Source organism: Notothenia rossii (genome assembly GCF_949606895.1).
Source record: "Notothenia rossii genome assembly, chromosome: 7".
In the NCBI taxonomy this organism is placed as follows: domain Eukaryota; kingdom Metazoa; phylum Chordata; class Actinopteri; order Perciformes; family Nototheniidae; genus Notothenia; species Notothenia rossii.
This window is the reverse complement of record NC_136905.1, coordinates 80,769,271-80,779,954: the sequence shown is the minus strand read 5'-3', so window position 1 is coordinate 80,779,954 and position 10,684 is coordinate 80,769,271. Positions and strand designations below refer to the sequence as shown.

At 39.3% G+C, this 10,684-nt stretch overlaps 1 protein-coding gene across 1 annotated transcript in view; it reads left to right on the top strand.

The window, feature by feature from the left end:
* The first annotated feature begins 7,267 nt into the window (after positions 1–7,267).
* Positions 7,268–10,684, top strand: part of tmx1 (thioredoxin-related transmembrane protein 1) — a 5,276-nt gene continuing 1,859 nt past the window's right edge. The window contains exons 1-4 of the mRNA XM_079692860.1: positions 7,268–7,507; positions 8,556–8,671; positions 9,475–9,520; positions 10,529–10,657. Coding sequence (XP_079548986.1) covers positions 7,317–7,507; positions 8,556–8,671; positions 9,475–9,520; positions 10,529–10,657 — 482 coding nt within the window. The 5' untranslated portion in view covers positions 7,268–7,316. The remainder of the gene's footprint in view (positions 7,508–8,555; positions 8,672–9,474; positions 9,521–10,528; positions 10,658–10,684) is intronic.

Here is a 10,684-nt window from a genome sequence, read left to right as displayed (position 1 = left end):
TTATTTATCTTATATGTTGTTTCTTGACAAATCAGCTGGCAGAGGAAAAAAATATGGCTTCCTTTTTTCATGTGAATGCATTTGTGCCCTTATGTCTGTTTCTTATATAATATTTGATTTACAATTTACAATAATTACAAAAATGTGAATGACTTTAGCAGTACCTGTTGAGCAGGGGAAGCGTTTACGTCACGCTCCGGAAGAGACGCTCAGTATCAGGTTTATTTTTATGAAGGAGATGCATTTATGTGGACTTTGCTCCAGGCATGAAGCTTGTTGCAAAAATATATATTCCAGCCTTTTGATGTGTGTGTGTGTGTGTGTGTGTGTGTGTGTGTGTGTGTGTGTGTGTGTGTGTGTGTGTGTGTGTGTGTGTGTGTCCTCCCACTGCTTCCTCTCTGTCAGTGACTCATGAAGGATTTTACTTACATGGGCATCAAAGCTCATCCTTATGTAAGCATCTCCTTCTGTTAGTTGTGAATATCATAGACTGTATGTATAGAAATGAATATCACAGGAAAACATACAATAAAAAATATCTTAAAAAACTAAATAATCATAGTAATTATTCAAACAAATTATAATCCCTCCACCAAAATAAATTAATAGAACAAATAATTAATAACAATAATACAGTTAATATATATTATGTAGTAAGCGCTTCAAACAAATAAATAGGAAATACAAAGCAAAATAATTAAATAAACATACAAATAAAAAATGAATAAATAAATACAAATACAATCAATGTAATAATACAGTTCCGGCCCGTCCACACGGCGGCGTTCGTTGAAGCTTCAACGGAGACGCTTGGGGTGACGCCATGCTCTGCCGAACTGCATTCTGGTTCCGTCGCTTTGCCTCCGTTGCTCGCTTCGAAAGTTGAGAACAGTTCAACTTTTCAAGCTTCGACGGAAGCGTCAGCCAATCAATTCATATGCCAGTACAAGCGCTTGCCAATCAAACCGCGTGCTTGTGTGTCCGGGGCGGGAGATTAATGTGATAACGCCAGACACGCCCACCGGCAAGCTTCAACGCACGCTGCCGTGTGGACGTACCGTTACTAGCGATCCAAAGCTGGTAAAAAATAGAAGATTTTTATATCCACTCACAGTTTTTACATTAAGTTGACATGATTTCCCTCAAATGTTATGACATTTATCTTTCTAATATTAAAGGTTGATCTCAGGAGCGTCTTCTTTATCCTTATTTTGAAGCATTGTTCTCCATTAGTGCGTGTGTTTCAGGAGTCTCTCCATTGAATGCTCCATTAGCAGGTAATGAGTTTGAAGAGCTGTGATTGTTCTTGCAGTTTATTATCGTCACACATGTTCTTCAGCTCCAGATCTGCACAGCGTTAATGTGTGAAGCTAATGGGCTCTCACTGTTAATGCTTCTGCTGTGAAACTGAATGGGAGTGAATCACCTGCACACACTGAATAATAATCTGCTTTCAAACGAGACGACTGGAGGAGTGTTCGAGAACATTGTAAGGTTATTTTTTGTTCTGTGGTTCACGGTGTTCAGCTTTTCACTCAGATATAAAGACGGGAAGTGGAGAATCAATCGATGATCAAGAAGTGGGAAATAAAACATGTTGTTTGTTCTCTGGTGTGCAGATAGAAAGAAGCAAAGAGGTTTTTATTTTTCTTATTTGGTGCAATGCTTTGAGAGGCTCATGTCGTAAGACACATGTGTCAAACTCAAGGCCCGGGAGCCAAATCAGGCCTGTGGTGGATTTAATTTTGGCCCGCAGGATAATTTCTAATTACTATTAGATCTGGCCCTCCGGTATATTGCACGCACACCTTCACTCCATCCTGAGGGTCTCCTCAGCTCAGAGCCTGAGCCCAAACATTGATGAACTTGCACCCAAGATGAGATGCAAAGTATCTGAACTAGCATCACAGAGCAGCATACTGAGTTTAATGGATGTTTCCTTCTGCACTTTGTTTCTTGAGACAACAGGGTATGTTTGGTTTTCTCTTTGAGGGAAATAGTTTTGTCGAAGCTGTTGTTGGCCTGCTGAGAAATGTAATCATAAGAAATGACTCTGAAAAAGTTGCAGATAGAGCCATAAGAAATGAATGAACTGATTATTTAATGTTTAATGTTGTTTTTATAGGCAATCATTTAAGCTTTGTTAGTTCCAGGTTTAATATGTTCATTAAGTTTATTGCAATACATTTTGCAATAAACATTGAACCAGTCCGGCCCTCGACCTTATCTATTTTTTATTTTGGCCCACTGTGTATTTGACTTTGACACCCCTGTCGTAAGAGAAAGAGAACCTCGCTAAGCATGCTTTTGGATAAAAGACAGAATCACACCTTTTTTTACAGAAGGGGTGGAAACTGATGCCCCTGCTTTAGATCAGCCTATAGTTCGGATTCAATTCAAGATGGTTGTCATAAATAGTTCTAAAAGATGAATAAAATAAGGCAATGTCCACACTTTAGTTGTGCATGATGCAGAGATATAAGTGCAGAGCAGTCCAGTCTGCAGTTTCTCACTGTTACCGTTTCTTTTCAAAATAAGAAACTAATCCATTAGTCTTCTCTGTTTACTTCCGGAACAAAGTGTCTTCAATATGTAACACTCGCACTCCTATTGGCTAACGCTCCAACACATTGTACGTGATAGGCTAAGGGGCGGGACATCTCTAAGCGGTTGACCAATCACAACAGAGCCGGCCAGCTAGCCAATCAGATTAGGCTGGTCTCTGGTTTCAGACAGAGGGTGAAAAGAGGTGCTGCAGCACAGGCAGTATGAGAACAATAAAGAGCTTTTTGAACATTAAAGCATGGAGACATGTCCCAGTCTCACAGCACGATATGTCCTCTTTAATTAGACATCAATGTGTATGATCTTTAGTTTAAACAAAAACAAAAAAGCGCAGACATGTCTAACTCAAGATGTTTCATTATGTGTATTTCGGATAGACAGTTTAAGGCTTTACATTTTAAGAAATGTTTATCATTTTTCAAGGAGGCTTCAATAAATCCACGTTAAAAAATGCCTTCAGAAACCGCTCTTTCAGGACAATGTGTCTCATAACTAACATCATAATTAGTTACCTGCAAAGGCTCTATGATGTGTGAATCTCTGCAGGCCTCGTTAAGAAACAGATTAAGATTGAGGAGAGGACAGTCGACAGGATATGAATCCTTTCCTTTGTTTCTGAGGACGCTCTGCTGCATCCAGATGTTTCTGCAGATCCTGACGGATGTTCAGGTTTCCTCGCTGTGGTTTCTTTCTGCTCTCAGGTGAGTCTGGTGTTCATCGCACCTCTGGGAAACAGCTGATTCTTCTAACACAACAACATAATTAAGACACGATCATTACCAGTCTCTCTCTCTCTCTCTCTCTCTCTCTCTCTCTCTCTCACTCTCTCGGATTCCAGGTGTTACACCATCTCGACCGCTCCTTCCAACTTGTGTTACTGGACCGTCTCAATCATTGCCACAGACTAATTTATAAAGTGGATTTACTCAATGCATTGGATTACTTTCTTGGACTTAATCCAGTGGACATCTTGTGTGGATTTGAAACGTTAGTATTGGACCTTCTGTAGAGTAACCCTGTTGATAATCTGCAAAATCCATGTGGTTTGCTTCCTACCTCCTCCTTGCACAGTAATGCAGTTTGAAGGACGAGTCTCCTCTTCATCCCCCGACATGCCACTTTCTCTCCTCGCTGCCACACGAAGGAGGAGGCGGAGGAGGCTTCATAGAAGTGGAACAGAGCTGCTGGTGTGTCCTCTGCTGGGTATTTATAGAGCAGGAGGTGAAAACTGCTGCAGATTCACCATTCAAACAAAAACTGCTGTCCTTCTACAACAGCTGATTGACGTTTTTACAAATGGGCAAACAAGCATGGGAGTTTATAAGTGACAAAACAAAGTGAGCATGACAAATTAATTCAGGGTGACAGACTGCAGGTCAGGATTTGAGAGCTGCGCAGAAGCTGTTTATTTTTTTACATTGTTTGCATGTTTTCTTGGGCATTTTCCTCCTATTTTAAAGAAGAAAAACTCATTCCTGGAAAATGTTCTTCTGGGATATTTTGGATTTATTTTCCAGACTCCTACCGTCACCCTCGGTTGCAGAAACCCTAGTCCATGCTTTTATCACCTCCCGCTTGGACTACTGCAATGGTGTCCTGTTTGGGGTCCCCAATAAAACGCTAGTCAGGCTCCAGTATGTTCAAAACTGTGCTGCCAGGGTACTCACACATACAAAGCCGTGGCAGTACATCACTCCCACCCTCATCCACCTCCACTGGCTGCCGATCAAGACCCGCCTATCCTACAAAGCCCTCCTCCTCACGTACAAGTCCCTCCATGCCCATGCCCCCCGGTATTTATCGGGCCTCCTCTGCCCACATGCCCCACCCCGGAAACTGCAGTCTTCAGACTCTGGCCTGCTTACCACCCCCGCACCAACCTGCAAACCTTCGGGCCGGGACATAGCCTTCAGTGTGGCAGCCCCCACCCTCTGGAACGCTCTCCCTGCGGAGATCCGCAACATCCCCACGCTTGACGCCTTCAAAAGGGCCCTTGAGTCTCATCTGTTTGCTAAGGCCTTTGGCCCCTAATCTCAGGGCTGTCCCTCCCTACAGGCCAATCATGCAGACTGCGTGGGGACTCACCTTGCGGAGGGGGCCTCAACTGAGCCGAAAATGCGGCGCACCTATGCGCTTATGCGGCGCAATTAGTGTGACCCCCCGTCGACGCTCGCGAAACAGAGGGCCTCATCATATAACTTTGCATGTGGCCTCATGTTGGCCAGGGACGGCCCTGCCTAATCTATTTGTTGACTGTTTGTCTGACTGTTTGTCTGACTGCCTTTTGTTTTGTTATGTTTGTTCCCACTCCTGTTCTTCTTTGTAAAGCGACCTTGGGTCTCATGAAATCCAAGCTGTTATTATTATTATTGTTATCATATTTTCACTTCATTTACATTCTTTCAACATGTTACCGCCTTTATTTGCTGTTTACTGGTTTATTCTGCAACAATGCATCAAATGCTATAAAATCATGTTTTTTTCCGGAAGATTTTCACAGATTATTTGGGAAATTCTCGGAAAACTTTTCAACATTTTCCAAAATATGTTTAATTTTCTTGGGTAACATTTCACGTTTCTTTTACATCCTTTACAGAAATGTTTCAGTAATTATCCCCTTGATTTTTCACTTATTTTTCACCAACTTTTTTCTGACATTTTCAAAATATGTATTGGATTTTTTACACATATTGTGACATTTAAATATATATTCTTTAATAGATAAAAATAAAAATAATACAATACAATGATCGACAACACATCTATAAATAGACACATTGAAATATTATACTAAACTAGAGAATGCAATTCCTGAAGAAATTGCTAGTGGGATTGCTTTATGCTGAAAAGCTGACGCTAAACTGCTATGCTGAAATGTAATGTGTAAGAAGAAATTGAAGAATTTAGATTGAAATGATACATGAACACCGGGGGCTTGAATGTGTGATGAGAAAAGAGAAGAAAAGTAAAAAGGCTTGGAACAGCAGCAGAATATTTGAACTGGAAACTTTTGAACTAACTTGATGGCGAATGATCTGTCGCCATGCCAACTGCATTTGATGACATCCCATAATACGCTTAGATGCGTTGATGGCTGCATCGTTACCAAACCTGTGAAGTTTTGGGCCGTTTGGAGAATTTTCACTGAAATTATGAGAAAACCGTGTTTCATGGTGAGAATCTATTTCGACATTATTAGCAGGCTGGGTTGCACTTCACCTCGGGTCAGATTTAATGGATTTCTCTCGAAACTCCGTGTGGTTTCAACACATTCACATGCAAAATATTAAACACTTTGATGCTGCAGCTTTGAAGAAGTCTCAGTTCCTCTGGATCAAAGCAATGAATACTATCAGAATTCATCAGGATCATAAACACATTAATCTGAACCTTGGAAATATTTGAGTGTTTATTCAAGAAAACAGTGTTTATTCAAGGAAACATTTGAACATTTCTCCACAGTTTCTGCAGAGCATACTTACTGATGCACTTAGGTCTTGACAGTATATCAGACAAGATATGTTAAGATGCTCAGAATTTGTCATGAAAATAAACTAAATTGATTTCTCAAGTACTGTACTTAAAGGTCGCATGTCATGCTTTTCCGGTTATTACCCGTCCCCTTGTGTGTTATGAAGGTTTTTATGCATGTTAACGGTCTGTAGAGTCAAAAACCCTCAAAGTACACCCTGTAGCAAGTAAAACTCTAACACAGAAAATACCTGTCTTGCTGCCTCAGAACGCCTCGTTGGAGATTTCTCATTTTCCATTGTTTGCTTCCTGGGTCCTGTGACGTGTGAACAGACCCATTCTCACAGCGTTATAAACCTTTTTCTTTGTCAATATCAAGCCACACTTATTGTTTTTACTTCGGCTGTGAAAATTTGTGTGTGCTTTCGCTTGTTCTCGCTGTATCACCGACACGGAAGCCTGTCTGCTCCTCGCAGCAGCTCACAGTAGCGGCGAGCAGCAACGAGCCTCGCAACGTCCCGACCAATCAGAGCGCACACTGGGCTCACAGGGAGGGGGGCGTTTAGGACAGAGAGTGAATACCTATTGAATACACATACTATACGGAGATGCTGTATGAGAAACCAATGTGAGTTTGGAAAATTGCACAATTTACATCTATTCTAGTAGACCTCAACAATGGAATTATGATCAGTAGAAATGGCATGACATGGGACCTTTAAGATGCTCAGAATGTGTCAGGAAAATAAACTAAATTGATTTCTGAACTAATGTACTTAAATACAACGTCGAGGTACAGAAAATACCTACATTTTTCTCCCCCTTGAGAAATGCAACAGTTACCTTCTTTCTGAGTCATTTTGAATCCAATAGCACCACCTGTAGGTCAAACACGCTCAATACATGTTACACTGCTTTACTTTATGGTCTTTAGGTACAGGTGAATAGATACAAAGATATTTAACAAACATATATCATCATGAAACCTCCCCACTTCATTAGTGACATTATCACAATTATGTTTTACATTACAAGTTTTCTGAAAGGTCATGTTTACATATGCAAATGAGGCATTATGTAATGATAACCTTTGGTGAATTTAGGAGAAATCTGCAGACACAAACAGACAAAAATAAATAAATAATTGATTACAGGTTTTCACAAGTCTAAAAGAAGACAAACAACAACATTTTTTATTCATTTGAATTATTTCAACACAACCATCCTCCCCTCTCCCCACCTGACTGTGACGTCACACCGGAAGTCTGTTTCTAACAGACATGGCGTGTTTGCTAGCCGTTAGCAGCATGAGCTCCTCAATGTTTTCTTTTATAAAACGTCGCTCCTCATGGATACTCTGTTTGTTTCTAGTGATTCATGTGTCGACATCCTCCGCTAAGCTGGACAGCCTGAGAGAAGTGACGGACAGCAGCTGGGAGGAAATCCTGTCGGGAGAATGGATGATAGAATTGTGAGTGTGCTAATGCTAACTGCTAATGCTAACTAGCCTGTCAGTTAGCTATTTCCAGCTCCTAAAATCGGGCTTGACTTCCCTTAATCCTTTTTAGGTCAACCTTTTAGTTTATTTTGTCTGTTTGTGTCAGCAGAAATAATAATAAATACATTTAAATATGATTCTATGAAAAATAAATAAATAACAACAGAAGAATAAAACATGTTTGAGCCTATACAAGGTGAAAAAACAAACAAACTCGCATTTATAAATCCTTACTGGGAACAAACAATAATAATAATGATAATAATAATAATAATAGTGAAGGCTATATTTCAAGCTTAATATGCAAATAAGTGATTTTTTTTTTTATCAACTAAGATTTGTTAGAAAATGTACTGAATTTATTTTAAAAGTGGGCTTATAACACTTGAATACAATGAAGTACAATATTGTACACGTTTCATGTTTGGCCCATATTCCACTTTAATTTAATTTGTAAAAACATAACAAGGATATATAAAGAGAACTGGGGCCTGTTCATTCCTATGGGAGCTACCGGCTAGCTGCTAACGGCTAACTAGCCTGTCAGTTAGCTATTTCCAGCTTCTACAAACGGGCATGACATCCCTTATAAGTTTAGGTTGACGCTTAAATGGTCTATTTTACCTAAAGATACCATAAATAAATATGATAAACGATCAATATGCCTGGTTGTAATCCTGAAAAGTAGCTGAATCTAAGCTAATAGCTGTCACCTTCACTGAGCTAACTAGCATACCACAGAGTTCCATGCTAGCCAGATTGTTATGCTAACTCTTAAAGTAAACACTTGGGGTGTTTCAGCTTGTAATTGGTTTATTTTACAAATTTACCACAAAATCAATATCATATTGCACTTAGTAAACTAAATGGAAACAAAACAAATGCATAAATAAAAAAACGATGGGAAATCACAACATAACAAAATTAAAACATGATTTAAACTATGATACAGACATTAGACAGACACCTTATTGTGAGGGATGTTGTTGTTTATCTGAGGCTTGACTTGTGACCCCCCCAGTTACGCTCCCTGGTGCCCAGCCTGCCAGCAGCTCCAGACGGTGTGGAAGGATTTTGCAGATTGGGGGGATGACATGGGGGTCAACATCGCCAAGGTGGACGTGACCGAGCAGCCCGGTAAGACTCAGTGACCTCTGCAGCTACACTGGGACTTTACATGCAACAAATACACATGCACTTCTGCAGCTACTTTACATGCACTTCTGCAGCTACACTGGGACTTGACATGCAACAAATACACATGCATGAGGGGAATGGAAACCCTTAAAAACACTCCACAAATACACATGTTAAGAAAAGGGTGCAAAGTATACTGCTGTTGAAGCCCTATAAAAACAGCCATGTTTAAAAAAAATGTATATCCTCAATTTTCCACAAATGATTGCTACATTAGATTTGTTTTATCGAGTTCACAGTTTCTAATGTCATTATCTGAAAGGCTTTAATTTTTAACAGTGTGCATACAATGTAGGAATTATAAGATGCAAAGTCTACTAGGTACGGAAGCCTTAAACAAACATGGGTCAAACATTTTATTCACTCTGTTTTCCCCATTATAATCAATATTTGGTTTTGTTGAGATCACAAATTATTTGTTATTATCTCGAAATAACTAATGTTGTTTTTCCAAGATCATGGGATAAGATCATGAATTCAATATCATTAGAAAACAAAGAAATGCAACGTAATATACCTTTATCTCGTTGTAACTAATAAATATATTGTGATCTCAGGAAAACCTCACGGGGAAAGGGAGGAAATGAAATGTGTGAAACGTGGTCTTTTAGAGATTACAACCTGAAATATCTGTGTGTGCTTTGAAACCGTGATACTGACTCAGTGTTACTGTAATTCACTGTGTTGTGTGTCCGTGTTTTAACCCAGCTCTGTATTAAATGTCCTCTCTGTCTCTCTGTCAGGTCTGAGCGGGCGCTTCATCATCACTTCACTTCCGACCATTTACCAGTAAGTTCTGAGTAACTGTGTTTTATCACTTCCTCTTGTGGTGTCAGTAAAGCGGATGTACACCATTTTGAAAAATGTGGCTCTTAATCCCAGTTTAGATCATCAACTCTGTTCTCCTTCCTCTCCATTTTGAAGTGTCTCCATCTTATGTCTGCACAACTTACTTTAACAAATCATTAGTAAGGACAACACATCTCACTTGTTTTAATTAAAGGAGGGTATGAATACATGCACATTGTAGGGAAGCAGGTCATTTTTAACCATTGGATTATATTATTTATTCAGATTAATCATTTGCCGGTGACATGTAAGGAAATATATACCTAAAACGTAGAACTAAATATGATTTAATCCCTGATAAAAATGTATAAAATAATTTAATAATAAAATTAATTTAAAAATAAAAAGTGTGTTTTATGCTTTAAAATGTGTGTAAAATGCTGCTTTGTCCTCTAAAAGTTTTTAAATAGTTTTAACCTTTGTGAAAATCACTTCCCTCTTCACTAAATACCACCAGCAGACACCAACACATCCTGTGATCGCAGAGTTTCCTTTCTGTTTTCAGTGTAAAAGTAATTTCTGTATAAAGTAAACATCCAAAATGTTTTACGCTTCAGATTCTGGTTTTACTTTGAAAGACGCCTCGTTTCTGCTAGATCATAACCTTTATATATACAGTCTATGATCATAACCTTTATATACACAGTCTATGATCATAACCTTTATATATACAGTCTATGATCATAACCTTTATATATACAGTCTATGATCATAACCTTTATATATACAGTCTATGATCATAACCTGCTCCATTGCAGAGAAAATGATCACGTATATATTTGTACAGATGTACCCATTTTGCTGTTTCATTCTTTATGCTGTCCCTCAACACAATAACTCCCCAGCAGCTAAACACATGTGTCTGGCCATGATATATATCCCTCACAGAAAATAGGTCTCAAGTCGCCTCACTGTTCCTAATGTATGTTTTGTTTATTTGTGTCATAGCTGTAAAGACGGCGTGTTCAGGAAGTATCAGGGCGCTCGCACTAAAGAGGACTTCCTGAGCTTCGTGGACGAGCAGAAATGGAAATCCATCGAGCCGATCTCTTCCTGGTTCGGCCCGTCCTCCTTCCTGTGAGTAAATTCAAACACTTCAAGATT